General features: G+C 48.7%; 1 protein-coding gene across 1 annotated transcript; it reads right to left on the bottom strand.

The window, feature by feature from the left end:
- Positions 1–1,367: 1,367 nt before the first annotated feature.
- On the bottom strand, positions 1,368–3,616 carry Tnfsf9 (TNF superfamily member 9). Its single transcript, XM_051177683.1, has 3 exons — positions 3,169–3,616; positions 2,783–2,819; positions 1,368–2,146 (listed from the first exon to the last, which is right to left on the bottom strand). Exons 1-3 carry the CDS (start codon positions 3,586–3,588, stop codon positions 1,665–1,667), a joined length of 939 nt encoding a protein of 312 aa, XP_051033640.1. The 5' UTR covers positions 3,589–3,616; the 3' UTR covers positions 1,368–1,664.
- Between the last annotated feature and the right edge of the window lie 14,975 nt (positions 3,617–18,591).

Raw genomic sequence — 18,591 nt, 5'->3', positions numbered from 1 at the left:
TATATGTACAGATATATGCCAATTTTTGCAGTAATACTGTGGTGCTATGATGAAAGCCAGGGTCTCCTGTGTGTGCCCCAGCCTCTGAGTGTAACAACGGACAGCCCATGGCACTCGGCACACGGGCTGCCCGTCAATGAGAAACTGCTTTGCTGAATACAGGTTTCCCAGACTGTCCCCTCGTCACCCTTGTCACCCTCGAAGAACAGATCAAAAGCCAACTTCAGCACTACTGTTTCCTTTGGCTAAATCCCCAATAAGCAATAAATCACACCCAGTGCACAGCCGGTCAAATTGTGATGTCTCTAAGCACAGAATCCAGGTTGGGTGGGAGTGACTGAGGGATTTCCACTACCCTCCCCCCTTGGGAAGGTAAGTTACCTGAAGTCACAGCTAGGAAATACTGAAACGGAAATTTTTTAAAAATCTGTTGAGACACAGAGTGGCTGCAGTTTCAAGTCAAGTTCGGGTGACTCACAGGGAGTGAGGAAATGCTTAACATATCAGTTGAGTTTACAAATATGCTGTTGCCAGCCTGAATTACATCACTCCTCGGCTTCCGTTGGGAGGCCTTCAGTGTGGCTCCACACCCCCAGGTATCTGATTTACAGACACAAACACAGAGTTCCCACCCTTGCCTTTACCTGGAGTTGGGGGTGGGGACTGCAGTTGAGGGACTTGTTAGTTTGCCTGGGGGGAGGGGGATGACTTCCTTAACAAATTCTCCTTCATTGTCCAAATCTATAATTATATTGCTACAACGGGTTCTGTCTCTATGATGTGATGGTGTTGGGCTTGCACACAGAGTCCAACACCATCACATCCTAAATCATACACTTTCACACCAGAGATAGTATATGCCTTTGGCTCTGCCAAACCTGGATAATTGGAGGTTTTTTGCTTTATTCTTATTTTTTGCTTTTTCACATCTGGAGTCCTAGAAATAGACTGTTCTGAGATAGAGCACAGGCCCACAGACACAAGACACTGGTTCCATCCCCAGCAAATATGGACTTTCAGGCCAGCTTGGACTACACAAGACTCTTGTCTCAAAAAAGGGATAGTTCAGCCAATTATTTTACAAACCTGACTTTGGGTGCTCAGCACCCACATAAAAGCACCTCTAATCCCAAGAGAGTGGAGGGCCATGCCCAGGGATGAAGGGGCTTGATTGCCAGACTGCCTTGCAGAAATAGTGAGTTCCAGGTTCAGTGAGAGACTCTGTCTCAAAGGCAGAAAGTGACTGAGGAAAACCCTCGTGTCCATCTCTGTCCTCTCTGAGCATGCACACCACACATACACAGGTATGGCACCTCATCCATAGACACAAACACTTAAAAAATTAAACAAAAATAATAGAAAAAGACTTGTTTACAAATACATTTATTTTTCACATATTAATATAAATAAAGAGATTCCTTTAGGAAACTTTGATGACTGGTTTCTCCATAGCACCTGCCCAGCAGTCTGCTAATGCTGCCTAATGAATTATATAAAGTGTTATCTGAGCTATGCTCACAATAAATACTGAGTCCAGTCAGGGACAGGGTGTGGGGAGATACTGGAAAAGGAAGGACCCTGTTCTCAGGTCCCATGAGATATAGCAGCGTGGGGTCTCAGTGACCAGGAGTCATAAGAAGGGTGGCTGGCAGCAGCATGTGCCATTATCCTGTGGATGACAATTCCTGTGAGGTCTCAGGTTGTACAAGGAAGAGTACAAAGCTGGTAATAGTAGTCTGAGAGAGCTGCCAGTCATTGTATGCTTCCTGAGCTCCATGCATATAGGCATTCAGCTTCACGCTGAGGCGGTGGCCAGCCTTCAGGTGTATCAGGTGACCCCAGGAACCTTCCACTAAGTTGGCCTCCATGGAGCAAGGGAACAGGTCCACAGTCAGCGCCAAGTTGTCAAGGTTTTCTACCTGGGGATTCAGTTGCAGAACAAGAGAGACCTGGCCCCACACCGTGTGGTCTGTGTTTTTGGACACAGGGCTGAGCTTCAGCTGCAAAATCACATAATAGAGTCCAGCATTGTCCACCACCAGCTCATCTTTTTCCTCATCGTACCTCAGACCCCGGTACAGTTTGGAGTTCCCAGCCCCTTCTAGGCTATGCCAACTCAGGGTCCTATTGCGCAACAGCGATGCTTCTAGAAAAAGAACAGTGAGTTGCTGAGAGCAATGGGCATAGAGAGGGGGACCATGGGGGGAGCACTTTGAAGGAGGGAGGGATATAATCCAGGACAGTGGGTGTGGAATAAGAAAGGGGATGGGGAAGATGGGCCTAGGATGAAGATGCAGGCGAGCTCCAGGGAGGAGGTGAGTAAGGAGTGGGGGGGGGGGTTGAGGAAGTGAGAAGAGTATAGCGAAGGGGAGGGTTGGGAGAGAGTGACGAGGGTGAGAGGACAAAAGGAGAAAGTGAGAACTCAAGGGAGGAGGGTAAGGAATGAACAAAACTGGGAGAGACTTTGGGAAGCGGGGAGGGGGAGAGTGAAGACCCAGAACTTAGTGGCTAGGGTTGGGGCTCAAGAGGAAGAGTGCTGGAAGCCCTGAACTTATCCGGGTGACCAGCCTCACTACAAAAAGATTTTGAGGAAAGCCTGGGCTACGTGCAAGGAAGGGAGGGAGGGAAGACGAGAGGGAGGTAGGGAGATCTCCCAGAACCAGGCTGGAGGTGAGAAGTCCCAATTATCTGAGAACCCAGATGAGTTCACAAGGGTGACAGTTGGTGGCCCTTCTTCAACCTCCCTGCAGGACTCGCTGGGAAAGACATCAGGCGCACTTACCGTTTTTAGCCTGTAGATTGGCGAACACGGAAGAGCCCTGAGAGAAAAAGAATAAAAGTAAATGCTCCCCTACATCCTAGAGGAGCAGGTGGGGATTCATAGGGCCCTGGGCACATTGGGGTGCCCTTCAACTTTGAATGGAGAAAAGCCCCAGAGGGACTATAGGGAAATGCAGTGCATTTCCGTCGTCGGTCATTCCGGGGGTCCGATATCTACTTAGGACGTTCATGGGGTTAAGACGCAAAGGAGTCTTCTCTAAGTGCAAGATAGAGAAGGGGCGCTTCAAGCCTGGTTGACGCACACAGGGTGGGGGTGGGGGCACTTCAGTGCAGAGGGATACTTTCAGAAGGTAAGAAAGGGTCTCCCAGGGATGGGACATGCCTCACCTGCCCTGTAGTCTGGGGGTAGCCATTTAGAGGAACAGGAGTGGCAGTCAAGTTTGAAGTCTTCTCTGAGGTCCCCGGGGTGGGCGAGGTGGTGAATGTCGGCAGGGTCGGGATGCGGGTAAAGAAAGCGATCGGGACACAGACAACCCCAAGCAGTAACACCAAGGCTCCTACCCAGTAGAGCAGCTGACAGCGGGAACACGAGTGCTGGGCGGGCAGCCAAGCGGCCTCGGGGTCCCGAACATTAACCCTGTGGTGGTATGCAACATCCTCAGGGTTCTCAGCACACTCTGGACGCGCTGTTTCTGAAGGGAACGCAGCAACTGCGGGGAGCGCAGCATCTGCGGGGTGCACAGTACCTGCGGCATGCCGGGTTTCCGTGGCGTCCTCCGCATTCAGTGTGCTCTGGTCCATGGCCATGGTCAAGGACTGCTTGTCTCCCGCCTGTGCCCGCGCTTTATAGGGCAGGGCAGGCGGAGGAAGAAGAGAGTGGAGGATGGCCAGTGGGGTTCCCGGGCTCCTAGCTCCGCCCCACGACTCCGGGAACTTTCTCCCTTCCTCCTCTCTAGTCCCTCCCCAGTGTCCGGGCCCAGTGTCTGTTTTCTTCTTCTTCTTCTTCTTCTTCTTCTTCTTCTTCTTCTTCTTCTTCTTCTTCTTCTTCTTCTTCTTCTTCTTCTTTTCCTTCTTCTTCTTCTTCTTCGTCTTCTCCCTCTTCCTCCTCCTCTTCCTTCTTCTCTTCCTCCTCCTCCCTCCTTTTAGGTGTGTGTGTGTGTGTGTGTGTGTGTGTGTGCGCGCGCGCTTCCTTTTTATTAATATTGACACATTAAACAGTTGTTTATATGAGGACCATGTGATGTCGGGAGCCATTCCCTCCCTGGTCTCCGCTGAATCTATAGTCTGTTTTCCTCCTTTTCTCTGTTATGAGGTTTGGGTGCAGGGCGGGACTGTCCTGCCTGAAGATTCTTCATTCTCTGCATCTTTGTCTCTTCAGTTCTGTTTTTCAATCTCTGATGCTCAAACCTGTGTGTCTCTCCCTGTCTCTCTTTCCAACACATAGCTCTCCATCCCTGGAATGCTCCCAGAGTTCTCCTAAATTCTGAGCTTTTGCAGAGGACTCTAAGAACATCCAAAACTCAACATCTCCCCACCACCCCAGAGGAACTGAGGAGCCCTGATGAGCACCCCCACCCAGCCCCTTCTTCCCCAGGACCCCCGCCTTTCCTGGCCTGCCCCCACCCACCTTCTTGGGGCTTCCTGTCAGGAACCTCTTAGGACCCCAGAAGCAGAAGGCTGGAGAGTCCAGATCAAGAAATTCCCCCCTAGGCCACGGACAAGTTTTCGATTTCCCATTCTTTCATTACTCTTGCCTGAGGTGGAGGCGGAGGGAGGCGGGAACAGCAGAAAAGGCCCCCAAAAGAGGAAATGAGAGGTGATTGGTGCTGGGCAAGCCCTGGGGACAAACTCCTCAAAGTCTTAATCTGGTAAAGTAACCACCTAGCCTGTTGACATGAGTTCAGTCCCCTGGACCCACTTGGTGGAAAGAGAAGCGGCTCCTACAACTGTCCTGCAAACATCCTTTGAGCACTGCATACCAGGAGGTGGTGGTAGTGGCACAAGGCCTTTAATCCCGGCCTGATCTACAGAGAGGTGTTCCAGGACAGCCAGAGCTGCACAGAGAAACCCAGTCTCAAAAAAAAAAAAAAAAAAAAAAAAAAAAAAAGCCTTTAATTCCAGCACTCAGGAGGCAGGTAGAGCTCTGTGAGTTCCAGCCCAGCCTTACAGAGCTCCAGGACTGGCTCCAAAGCTACACAGAGGAAAAACCCTGTCTGAAGGGGGGGGAAAAAAAGAAAGAAGGAAGAAAAAAGAAAATGTAATTTAAAAAAATTTTTATCGCTGATATGCCCAAATCAACAGGGATCAGACTGTTTAGCTCAGCGCCAACCTGCAAGAAACAACTATAAAATGGGGAGTTTTTGTTTTGACATAAGGTCTGGTGTATCACAGGCCATCTTCAAACTCACTAGACAGCCTAGGACGACTGAACCATACAGCCCTAGCTCAGTTGTTTTTCATACTAAGGAGGGAATCCACTGAGTTCCCTGCCCCAGCATAGGAGAAGCATAAGGCCCACAGAATCCTCCCTGGAACCACCAACCACTCCTTTCTTTCTTCCATTTGATCCTGTATCAGCTTCACTGCAGAATTAACAAAAAAAAAAAAAAAAAAAAAAAAAAAAAAACCTCAGCAGGAGGGAGGACTATTAACAAGATGCAAAACACTTGTGTGATCAAGAAATTGGAGGCTCCACCCTACGGATAGACCATGACTACAGGACACCCACAGTGATTCAGCTGTAGAAGCTCTGGCCCTCAAACGCACACAATGACCTTACCACCTCTGTCGGCTGGACACTACGTGACTCTTGAACATAGGGACCCCTCTCTGCCTGGAATATTCTCCCCCTTCCCACCTCTACTGCGTAGTGAAGACATTGTCTCATCCTCATTTATGTCTCAGTTGTCATCGCAGTGAGTAAAAATGACAGATGGAAGCTTTCCCTGTCTGACTATAACGTCTTCCAAACCACTGTGTGAAAACTTCCACCCCACAGACTCATCAACCACGTCACCAAGGAATTGGAATCACTATCCTGATTCGGCTAAAACTAACTCCACTAGCTCACCTTTCTCTCCTGCAGAGCCGGAAAGTGCCTATATTCTCCCAGGAAGATTGGAAAATTGGTGGGGTTTCTGCACAGAACACACACACAAGGGAGAGAGAGAAAAAATTCATACAATTTATAACAAGCTGTGTTTAGTGGTGTGCACCTCTGAGCCCAGCTTTCAGAAAGCTGAAGCTGGAAGGTTGGAAGTTCAAAACCAGCCTGGGCTACCTGAAGAGATATTGTCTCAAAAACAAAACAAAAAGTGGGGAGGGGGTCATGGTACTCAGGAGGCAGAGGCAGATAGATCTCTGCTAGTTCAAGGCCAGCCTGGACTACATAATGATGGAGGACCAGCCAGAGTTCTATAGTGAGAAGCCCTCCCCCCAAAAAAGGAAATAAAACTTCAATATTGAAATTAATTTGCTTTTTGACACAGGCTCTCTCATATAAACAAGACTAGCCTGAAACTCCCTATGTAGTCAGTGATAACCTTCTGATCCCTCTATCTCCACCTCCAGAGTGCAAGTGACACATAGGTCTGTGTCACCATGCCTAGCATGTGAGGTGCTGGGGCTGCAACCTAGGGCCTCATGATGCTAGGCAAGTACCAAATGAGCTAACCCCCTGCCCATGAATATTGAAACACAAACACACACACACACAGTGCTTTCAGCCCTACCATGCAGGATTCAAATACCAAAAAACTGCTCCAGAGAACCTGACTTAAAAGAGGAAAGATTTAACATCTCAACAACTCCTGAAGAGCATCTGCCAAGCTCCCAGGCTCTGGGATAATCTGTTAACAATTAAAACCACAGCCCACAGCCAAGTATTGCCTAAGCTGTTGTCCAGAAGTGGGAAGGGAGCATCTAGATCTCCAATAACGCAGATGACAGAACCCCACCCTCGAAGACCTACGTTAACCACCCAATGAGCCCTTTATTTTTGACACAGACTTTCCCTGTTGCCTTGACCATTCTTCCTCAGCTTCCCAAGTGTGTGTGCAGGATGATAAGTGTGTCTTGCCACTCCCAGCTCCATGGAACTTTATGCTGGCAATCTCTACTACTCACCATGACTGCCTCTGTTTATTTATTACTTTGCTTACTTATCACTGCCCCTCAACCCTGCTGATGTGTGCAATCCTCAGCAGCATCTCCATCCATTGTATTCTCAAGTACCCACAGCATATGGAGCAAGGCGGGTCTCCATAATATTTAAGGGAGGAAGGAATAAGAGAAAGATGGGAAAGAGAAAAGGAAGGCATAGGGGGAGTGAATGTGTGGGTGGATGGATGGATAGATGTGTAGGGAAGTGTGTGGGTGGATAAAAGGAAAAGAAGGAGGTATATGGAGGAGGCCTCTGTGGGTGAAGCAGGTGCAGCACCAAAGCCTGCTTCAGCAAATAGCATGGGCCTTTCAATGCTAGACATGCTGTGGAGCCTGTCTGCTAGAACACAGCACCCTCAAGTACTACATGCAATTACAAGGCCTGAGCGTCTGGCAAGGACTCCTGTGAATTCCTTCCCAGCACCGTAAGAACACGGTAGATAATGGGAAATCTCTCAGGATGCTGAGGAAGTTGCTGAGTGTGGTGCTGAACACAGAACACATTCTTGGCAAAGGAGAGCTGCTGGTTGTTTTTCATATTTTCTGAATACATATTAGCTATCTGTAGCAATAGGTCCCATTAGGACATTTTCATTCCTGTATATAATTTATTTTTATTTCACATTCATCCATTACCCTCTCACATTTTTCATTTGATGGTTTCTGTTTCAATGTTTTTATACTCATGTATATTTATTTATGTATTTATTTATTGGTTTTTTGAGACAGGCTTTGGAGCCTGTCCTGAAACTCGCTTTGTAGACCAGGCTGGCCTTGAACTCACAGAGATCTGCCTGCTGGGATTGAAGGTGTGTGCCACCAACCCCCAGCTGTATTTTTATTTTTAAGTGCATGAGTGTTTTGACTGCACGTGTGTACATGCACCAATGGGCAGGCCTGTTGCCCATGGAAAGATGGGGCCACATCCCTTGGAACTGCAGTTAAGGATGTTTGTGTACCACCATGTGGGTGGGTGCAAGGACCAGAATGCAGGTCCTCCAAAAAGTAAAAAGCACTGTCAACCATGGAGCCATCTCTCTACCCACACCCCATGATCTCCTCTCGCCCCCTCCCACTATCACTCTTCCCAAATATTTTTTGAGACAGGGTCTCATGTAGCCCAGGCTGGCCAACTCACTTCCTAACCAAGGATAACCTTGAACTCCTCCCTGTTCCTCCTGCCTCTACCTCCAGCTGGAATGACAGGATTGGGTCACCATCAACTTAAATGAAAATGACTCCCTGCTTCCTACCTAAGCAGGCATCAACCCACACACCATATAGGTCCAGAAATCCACTCTAAAATAAGAAGCAAGTTGACCAACAGACCCAGGAACTGTTTGGAGCTGCATGTCTTCACAGAGCTCTGGACCTCCCCTCCTGGGAGAACAGGCAATGTGCCTATCCTAGGGGGAAAGCCAGGCCTGCAGCGCTGTGCTTGGGCAGAATTCCCACTGTGCCTCTGCTGTCCTCACCTGTGGGGGAGGGCAGGCCCTTCCTTCCTTGCTCCCCTCACCCCCTCCCCTCGCACTGCACATCCTGGGAGAGCTCAAAGAAGGAAAGCAGTTAGACCGACCTGCACCATAGTGTCAGCCTAGAGGCCCCTCTCCCACCTCTGAGGTCTGCTGAATAGGCTAGTAGTCCCCCTTTGGTATTTTCTAGGGAGAAAAACAAAGGATTCCTATTGGAAGGTTTTTAATGCAGGATCCCATTTTCTCCTACTGTCACCCAGAGTCACCTCATACATGCTAGGCAAAAGCTCCACCCCTGACCACAACCCCAGCCACTCACTGGGGGATTCTGGACAGATTCTAGACATATCTTTGCCAAACTTTGCAGTCTTCATGTCTCAGCCCCTAAGAACCTGGGATAAGTATGTATTAACATACCCAACTTAGCATCAACTTTTTTATTTATTTTGCTTTGTTTTTTGATACAGGGTCTCCAAAAGTTGTTCAGGCTGGCTTCCAAGTCCTAGGTTCGTGCCATCCCCCTGCTTCAGCTTCCCAAATGGCTAGGATAACAGGTACCAGCTGCCACCATGGTCAGTGAGAGTCAACTTCTTCCTGTTGTGTTTTATCTTGTTGAGTCAAAGGATTACTATCAACCCAAGGCAGCCTCAGATGCTCCATAATGCTGCCTCAGCCTCCTGTATGCTGAGCTTACTGGCACACTCCACCAGCCAAGCTTCCCAAAGTGGACACATGGAGACTACATAACATTGGTTCAAATTCCAGCCCCACCTCCTAAGCAAATTCCTTCCGTTCTCGGAGCCTCGGTTTCCCCACCTGTGAAGTGAAATTAACAGCCATGACTACCTCAAAAAGCAAGATGGTCACAGTGAGGGAGACCCAATGTTGCCAGTCATACAGCAGGCACTCAGAAAGTGCAGACAACCTTGCCACTGACAGCCGTGTGTGTGTGTGTGTGTGTGTGTGTGTGTGTCTACATGTAGAATGTGACCATTGAAATCCAATACACACCTGTGTTTGGAGTGAACTACACACAGCCAGCACTCTGGATGCAGAGGCAGGAAGATCAGGAGTTCAAGGTCATCCTTGGTTACAAGTCCAATTAGAAGCCTGGGCAACAGAAGACCCCTCAACCAACCAAGGCGGGGGCTCAGAAGCAGCAAAAAGTGCACAGAATGGAAATGATCTCTCCAGCCTTCAGAAGGAATTGGTCAAATTACTGCTGGCGAGATGAGTTCAGTGGTCACATGATGGCAAAGGCATGTGATGGCAAAGGCACGGATCTCTCAGGGCTGAGCAAACAAAAAGCTTCCCAGGACACTGATTTTGAGAGGAGTCTGCAATGCCATTTCATATTCTCTGGGCTTGCATTTCCATGTGTACAAAGTTTTGTTTGGGTTCTGCCTCCTCCTCCCCTCCCCCTTCCTTCCTCTCCTCCTCCTCTTCCTTTTAACAACCTGTGGTCAACTAGGTACCCACTAAGAAAGAAAAAGTGGCCACAGCTGTCTGGAAGAAGGGAAAATTCAATTGTCAGCAATAGGTTTTTCCCTGAGAAAGATGGGGGTGGGTGCTGGGCGGGCTGGGGACCCCTAAGAGAGACAGGAGCTAGCTCTGTGATGGGAAATCAGCCAAGCTGGGTAGGAAGGGAATCCCAGCCTGGCCACCACCTGGAAGGGACTCTCCAGTGTTGTCAAGGGAAACAGTCATTGGACAGCCACAGTTAGACACAGGAACACAAATGACACCCACGGTCAGGACATAGAACAGACACTCACACCAACCACAAATACCTCAGAGTCTCACACACACACACACACACACACACACACACACACACAGAGAGAGAGAGAGATTATTGTCAAACACACTGAGAATAGGATGGTGTGGAGGCTCATTCCTCTCATTTGATTGGGAAACTATGGTAGGATATTGCCCAAGATTGAGGCCAGCCTAAGCTACATGGTTTCAGACTAGCATCGGCTACAGAGATAGACCTGTCTCACAAGAGGCCTTTATTGATGGCTCAATGGCTAAGAGCACACCCACTCCCTACTCTCTCAGAAGACCCCGGTTAGTCCCCATCTCCTACTTGGTGACTCACTACCTCCCCTAACTCCAGATCCAAGGGGACCTGACACACTTTTCTGGTCTCCATAGGCACAGCACTCACCTTCAGACACACACACACACAAATACACTCACCCTCAAACACATACACACACACAAATACACTCACCCTCAGACACACACACACACACACACACACACACACAAATACACTCACCCTCAGACACACACACACACACAAATACACTCACCCTCAGACACACACACACACACACACAAATACACTCACCCTCAGACACACCCGCACACACAAATACACTCACCCTCAGACACACACACACAAATACACTCACTTGCACTCACCCTCAGACACACATGCACACACACATACACACACACACAAATAAATTTGAAAATGTTTTAAATTCTGAGGATATAACTCAGGTACATAATCATAAGGACCTGAGTTTGATCTCCAGCCCACCTGCTTTTTGTTTTCATTTTGCTACTTAAAGGCAAATGTTTGTCATTTCAGCTCTGGGAAGGTGCACACTGGAGGATTCCTGGAACACACGGGCAAGCCATTCTAGACAAATAGCTGAGGCCCCAGACCAATGAGAGATCCTACCTTTTAAAAATAAAAACAAACAAATATTCCAATAAGACCCCCTGCTCAGCCTTGACTCCCAGAGCGGGATACGCGCGCCCCCTGGTGGAAGGCAGCTTCAGCCCCGAGTTACACTGGGTGCAGAAGTAAAGAATGCTCGTTGTCCACTCAGCATCTTTACGGGAATGGAGAACCTTGGAAGGATGTGACACCAGAACCTGGAAGCCAGAAGAACCCCAGTCTGAGGACTGAAACTCGGACCCCAGTCTGAGGACTGAACCTCGGAGATGCCTGGATGACTCCAGGATGTGGTCAGTAAGGTTATCGTAAGGGGAGAAGCCGGTCCCTGTCGCTTCCTCAATGCCAGCTTTGCACCACAAGAGTGGCCAGAGCCCATGGGTGCCTCTTTAGAGTAGACTTTGGTTTCCAAGCCTGGACACTTCCCCGCCATTCTCAATGGCCACGCCCACTTCCGAGATGTCAAACTCCCGGTCCCTGACCATTCCCTTGACCCCTTCCACTTCCCTACGGGTTTCCCTAAGGCCCCCTCCCACTACTTTTATCATCCAGGCTTTGCCTGTTAGTTACTCCCACCTGCTCTGTCATTCTCCCTAAGTCCCGCCCATTCCCCAGTGGTCACTCTCTCTAGGCCCTGTTCACTGCCCAGCTGTGGGCTTCCCATGTTCCACTCAGTTCTCTGACCCCTCCCACTTTTCTGTCAATCTCTATAAACTCCACTCACTTTCCACTATCATCCTTTGTGGCCGTGTTTGACCACTTTCTTAGTCTTTCCCAGTGCCTCTGTCACTCTCTCTACGCCCCGCCCACTTCCCCAGGCTCCCTAATGTTGGGTGTTTTGGATTCCCACTTCATTCTTTCTCCTCCTAGCCCACCTACTTCCCAGGCAGAACCTTTCAACTACCGCACCTGTCCCGCCCACTTCCCTGCCAATCTCCAAAGGCAGGTTTTTTCAGGTCATTCCCCACAGGCTTGAGGCTTCACCAACTTCTCAGCATCCCACGCCGGCCCTCGTCCTTCCTACATCCCCATCATTCTCCCTACTCCACCTGCGTTTGTTCCAGGTCCATCCTGGTGCGTGGTAACACCGGATTCTAACCACCTAGGTGAAAAAGGCCGGTTTGGCTGCCCACCTTTCCTCAGAGAAGTCTCACTCCTAAATCCACCTGGGGCCCAGCTAACCGCTAATGAGGTTTAATAAAGATCAGGAGAAACAAATAGGCCGAATAGATGTTTATTCAGGGAGAAATAACTTACAACATAGACAGATGAACACCAGCAGGTTCCTGGTCCCAAGAATGCTTCCTGTTGTTCTCTTGTCCCTGTGTTGCAAGCAAGAGAGCTCTCCTGGAGCCTCCAATGGGCGTCGTCTGTGCCACAGGTACGACAAAGCGAATATCTCACTACAAACCGCTAGGCAGTCTTCCACACCCCCTTCAACTGCTGGACACACCCACCCCATCTTATTCTCTTTAAGATTTAGTTTGCTTCTATGTATGTGTTTGCGTTGTCTGTGAATGAATGCTGTAGATATTCAGGAAGGCCAGAGGAGCAGGTCAGGTCACATGGAGCTAGAGGTAATGATGATTGTGAGTTGGAGTTGAGTGCTGGGAACTGGACTCTGCAAGATCAGCAAGCTCTCTTAGCCACTGAGCCACTTTTTAGGCCCCTCCCCCAGCTCAGAAGATGACAACACCTGAATGTGTCCAAGCCTTGAGCCCCACTCCCTGATCCCCAAATCTAAAGGGATGATGGGGATAGGGGAGACTCCCTGCCCCAGTGTATGCACTTGGACTGTGTGTCTGTCCATCCCTGTGGTACTCCATGGGAGTGTTTGTCTCAATGGGAGAGAAAGGGGCTTTGCACAGGTGTGGCTTTCCAGACCACCATGTTGGCATGCATATTTGATCTAGCTTGTTTGACCAAAGGCAATTTGGGGAGGAAAGCAGCTCTCTTGTCTTACAGTTCATGGTCCACCATTCAGGGATGAACTGGAAGCAGAAACTGAAGCAAAGACCACAGAGGAAATGAAAACACTCACTTCGCCCTGAGAGCTCAGCCTGCCTTCTTATGAAGCCCAGGACCACCAGCCCAGGGATGCAGAAAGGCTGGACCCTCCCATATCAATCGGCAATCAAGAAAATGCCTCACCCAAGTATGTCAACTTGATACAAGCTAGTGTCATGAGAGGAGGGAGCCTCAAATGAGAAAAATGCCTTCATAAGATCTAGCTGCAGGCCAGCCTGCAAGGCATTTTCTTAATTAGTGATTGATGGGGAGGGTCCAGCCCATTGTAGGTGGGACCATCCATGGGCTGTTACTGAGCAAGTCATGGAGAACAAGCCAGTAAGCAGCATCCTCCCCAGCCTCTGCTTCAGCTCCTGCCTCCAGATTCAGGCTCTGTGCGAGTTCCTGTCCTGACTTCCTTCAATGATGGAGTATGATCTGGAGGTGTAACCCAAATAAACCCTTTCCTCCAAACTTGCTTTGATCATGGTGTTTCATCCTAGCAATAGAAACCCTAACTAGGACACCCAGAATGGCTAATAAGCTCTTTGATTCACCAAACTGAGCCTGAGTATAATTGTTTCTGTTTCTCTCTCTCTCACCTCTCTCTCACACACACCTCTCTCTTTCTCTCTCTCTCTCTCTCTCTATCATATTTATTTATTTATTTATTTATTTATTTATTTATTTATGTGTTTGCCTGCCTGTATGTCTGTGTATGACTTGTGTGCAGTGTCCATGGAGCCCAGGAGAGGGCAACAGACCCCATGGAACTGGTATAACAGCAGCGACTGAACCCTGCTCCTCTACAAGAACAAATGCTCTTAGCTCCAGGCCCTTTGATTGTTTTGTGACCGAGTCTCACTATGTAGCTCTGGCTGTCCTGGAACTTGCTTTGTAGATCAGGTTGGCCCCAGACTTACAAGGATTCACCTCTCTCTCCCAAAGGCGTGAGTCACCACACGTGGCCAGGATTGTTTTGTTTGTTTTCACTGTTTTTGTTTTGGTGGGCTGATGTCCCCTCTATCTGGCTACCTTACTGAAAAGTCCACCCAGGCATGTGTGGTCCAGGACTGAATAGGAAGAAAAGCATAGCCAGGCAGTAGTGACACATGACTTTGATCAGGAGGCAGAGGCAGGAAGATCTCTGTGAGTTGGAGGCCAGCCTGGTCTACAGGGTGAGTTCCAGGTTATCCAGGACTACACAAGAAAAAAAAAAAAAAACCAAGATGCACTAGACTGTGAACCAAAATAAACCCTCCCTCCTTAAATTGCTTCTGACCAGTGTTTTGTCCCAGTTACTAGACAAGTGTCTAATACAATGGTCATAGCCCACCATCTCCTCCATATGTACACAGGGAACACTATGGTGACCAAAGCACACTTCTTGAGGAGCACAAGCTAGACTGGGAAAGTATCTTTATCTGTGTCCTTATCCCCAAAGCCAGGAAGGGAGTCAGGACTGGATGTTGAGTTCATGCTGGATGTTGAGTTCATGCTCTACCAAACTTCAATAAGTGGCACACTGAGGCTCAAGGGCCTGAGGACATGGCTCAGCTGGCAGAGGGCTTGCCTATCTTGTATGAAGCACAAAGTTCCATCCCCAGCATGGTACAAACTGACTGTAGCCCCTCTGTCATCCCAGAACTCAGATCAGGAGTTCAAGGCCAGCATGGGATATATGAAAGAAAGGAGGTAAGAAAGGAAAGCAGAAAAGAGAGAAAGGGAAGGAAGGGAGGAAGCAGACAAGTTGGCTCCAGAGAGGAATGGGAGACCTAGGGAGGCCTTTGCTCTGAGCCACCCTAACAGGTACCTCCCTCCCTGAACTTGTTTGGTGATGTCAGGAGGTGACAGACCCCACACCCTGCTCACATACAACTTTCACAGTAATGCCAAACAACTGGACACAGACCCCCCAAGCATGTACCAGAACTATCCATAAACATATATGCATAACCTTTTGGGGGCTGTGAGACAGGGTCTCACTATATAGCCTTGACTAGTCTGGAAATCTCTAAGTAGACCAAGCTGGCCTTGAACTCAGAGATCTGCCTGCCTCTGCCTCCTAAATTCTGGGTTTAAAGTCATGCACCACCATGCCCAACAAACTTTTTTTTTTAAAGGATCAGGCCTGTAGCCCAGACTGGCCTTAAACTTGCCATGTAGCTGAGGATGACCTTGAACTCCTGGTTCTCCTGCTTCCACACCCTGAGTGCTGAGATGACAGGTGTGTGTCTCCACCTCAGTTTATGTGATGTTGGGGATGGAGCCCAGGGTTTCTGCTTAGTCTGGCTGAAAAGTCTACTCCTTTTCCATATGAAGGGAGGAGCAAGAAAGAAGATGTGTTCCACTTCCCAAGCCTGCAGCTATGTGCTGTGGCCATCATAAAGATCTGTGGACTCCTGGTCTGATAAGCAGCACCGTCATCTTGACTGAGATGACCAGTCCTTCCTTGGCCAGGAGCCACTTTTGTGTCCCACCTACTTGAATGGCAAGAGCTGCAGAACCACAGACTTTCCATCCAGCCTGCTGGGGTTGCAGGAAGAGACTGAGGAGGGAGGCACAGCTCAGCACCCACTCCCTCCTCATCTTGGAGAGTCCCACTCTGCACACCCCTGTGCCAGCCCAGACAATGCACAGTGTCCTGTCTGGTTCTGGGTATGTGAAGATCAGCACTCATTGTCAATTTGACAACACAACCTAAAATCACCTGGGAAGACCGTCTCAATGAGGTGCTCTCTATTTTGGGTTGGGGGCTGCCTGTGGGGGATTGTCTCAATTACATTAACTGATGCAGGAAGACCCAGCCCACTGTGGGCAGCAGCATTCCCTATGCAGGGGTCCTGACCTGTGTAAGAGTGGAGAATTAACAAGCAGGCATTCTTTTCTCTGCTCACCACTGTAGGTGTCACATGATCAACTCTTATCTTGACTTCTCCACAACTGTTGAACTATAAACTGGAATCATGAGCCAAAATAAGCCCCTCTCTCCCATATGTTGTTTTTGTCAGGGTATTTTTCTTGCAGCAGCAGACATAAAACCTGAACAGAGTTTGAGGGTGGGTTGTTCTTTCTGGGTCAGAGAGTCATTAAGAGTTATTAACTCCATAGACAGACGAGACATCAGTACAGCCGGGCTCTGAGGTGAGACCAGGAACATGTGGCACAGTCCAAGCCCTCCTTAGAAGTTGGAGGGGAAGATTCGTAGTCATAGGACTGAATAGCATGCTGCCCATGGTACGTGCTGGAGTTGGCCTTCTGGATGTCTAAATTAGCTGAGGGTGAAAAGGGCAGAAATCTAAAAACAAGTCACTTGAGTTGGGAAACCAAATTACTATGTCTGGGGATTGTTACAATTTAGCAAAAAGGGAGTAGCTGAAGCTAACACCTCCCCTGTACACACGCACCCACTCCACAGTGTCACACATGGCTTGAGTTGCCCCACACCCCACACAACAGTCATTTCCAGAACCCTCCATCTCCCATCCCCACAGCTGCAGAGGACTCAAGCCAAGCCAGGGCCACATACTAGACTGGGTGCCACCAGAACACAGAGAAACAAGACCTAGCTATGTCTTAGCCTAAGATGGGGGGAGGGGACTATGAGTGGAATGTGGGAAGCCACAGTGGTGTAGTCACCCCCTTAGAGCACAGATCCTGGCCCCTAACAAAGACAGTACAAAGCTAGGGTTGAGTCAACAGCATGCATGCAGCCAGCACCCAGCACACCAGTTAGGGTGAAGGGTCAGACACAGGACATGTACCGGCAGAAGGCCTGCTAAAGATTAAGATGATCTTGGAGCCTGGCAAAATTGTATCCTTGAGAGACCCAGCCAGTTGGCCACCAGCTTATTTTGTTTTGTCTAAAACCAAGCAACAAAGTAGCTGGAGTCTTGAAGTGGTAAGAACCTGTACTTGGGATCTTCCGGTTCATGGCCTTTTCCCAGCACCAACAGTGTCTCCACACTGTAGTAAGGTACCCCACCCTACTTGAGCCTCCAAAATTGGAACGTGCCAACACCTCCTATCACTCCATTAAAATCTAAACAGATACCCACGTGCACTTCAAAAAGAATGTGGCTGTTGAATTTAGTGTAAATTGCTCCTTTGGTTGGTTTTTTTTTGTTTTTTGTTTTTTTTTTTGTTTTTTTTTTGTTTGTTTGTTTGTTTGTTTTTGTTTTTGAGACAGGGCTTCTCTGTGTAGCCCTAGCTATCCTGGACCTCTCTCTCTGTTGAATAGAACTAGCCTCAAACTCAGAGATACACCTGTCTCTGCCTCAGAATGCAGAGATTAAAGGCATGTACTGGGCTGACACCTTACTTCTTTTATGCAGTACTGTAAATGGAACTAGGCAGGGCTCTACCCCTGAGCCATACCCCAGCCCCTCACTGGGGAATTCTAGGTGAGGCTCCATCCTGACCATGACCCCCAGCCCCTCACTAGGCAGGGCCCCAGCCCCTCATGGCAGCCAGGCTTCTGATTTGAGGACAGGTAATCATTGTCTCCAGTGTTACACCCATTGATGCACACCAGGATCCAATAGTGAAATCTAAAGGCCACACAGACAACCCTGGTTAATCTCACTGGGTAGCAAGACAAAAAGCTGTGAATGTAGGATAAGAAAAGAAGGTTTTGATTGACAGGAGTGGGAAAGAGAAAAGAGAGGATGGGGTGATAGATAAATGGTCAAAGAAGGAAGTTAATTAATTTAAAAAATCTGGGCCAGGTGGTGGCTGTGGAGTGGTTAAGAGCACTAACTGCCAAAGGACCCAGGTTCGATTGCCAGCACCCACATGGCAGCTCACAGCTGTCTATAACTCCAGTCCCAAGGAATCTATAGTTACATACATGCAATGTATAGATATACATGCAGGCAAAACATCCATACACAGAAAAATAAATAAATAAGTAAGTAACAAAACAGGATGACTTGAAGTTAGGAGGATTGTGGAGGTGGGAGTTGATTGACTAAGAAAGGAGAGAGGGAGAGAAGAAGGGGGGAGGAGAGAGGGAGAGAAGACACTTCAGTCTTCAGCCAGCTGACAATATCACAATTGTGTCTGCAGTGAGGAAGAGACAGCATGATGGGGCCAGGACCAGTATGCCTGAGGCCCTAAATACTACATAAACCCAGGAAATGGTGCATACCTGGCATTCTAGAACTTGGGAAGTAGAGGCAGAAGGATCAGGAGTTCAAGGTCACCCTTTACTAGTTATCAAATGAGAGACCAACCTGGGCTACATGAAACCTTGTCTCAGATGGGTAGGGCTGTGGAAATAGCTAGGTGGGTGAAATTACCTGCTTATGAGGACCTGAGTTCAAATCTCTCAAAACCACATAAAACCTAGGAACAGGCAAGGAGTATGTGTGACCCTAGAGATCCACGGAGGATGGGAGGTGAAAGCAGAAGAAGCCCCTAGAGTCTGGCAGTCTGTGACCAGCAAGAACAAAGACCCTGCCTGAAACAAGATGGAAG

The sequence above is a fragment of the Phodopus roborovskii genome, unplaced genomic scaffold (genome assembly GCF_943737965.1).
Source record: "Phodopus roborovskii unplaced genomic scaffold, PHOROB, whole genome shotgun sequence".
Lineage (NCBI taxonomy): Eukaryota > Metazoa > Chordata > Mammalia > Rodentia > Cricetidae > Phodopus > Phodopus roborovskii.
Note: the sequence above shows the minus strand (reverse complement) of the source record. Positions and strands in the feature narration are given on the sequence as shown.

Bases quoted from the DNA above. Each gene is read 5' to 3' on its own strand.
- Tnfsf9 (XM_051177683.1), bottom strand. From the start codon at position 3,588: ATGGCCATGGACCAGAGCACACTGAATGCGGAGGACGCCACGGAAACC. The intron at 2,820-3,168 runs GTGAGGCATGTC...TTTTTCTCTCAG, and splicing joins ACCCCCAGACTACAGGGCAG to GGCTCTTCCGTGTTCGCCAA. The intron at 2,147-2,782 runs GTAAGTGCGCCT...TTCTTTTTCTAG, and splicing joins CAATCTACAGGCTAAAAACG to AAGCATCGCTGTTGCGCAAT.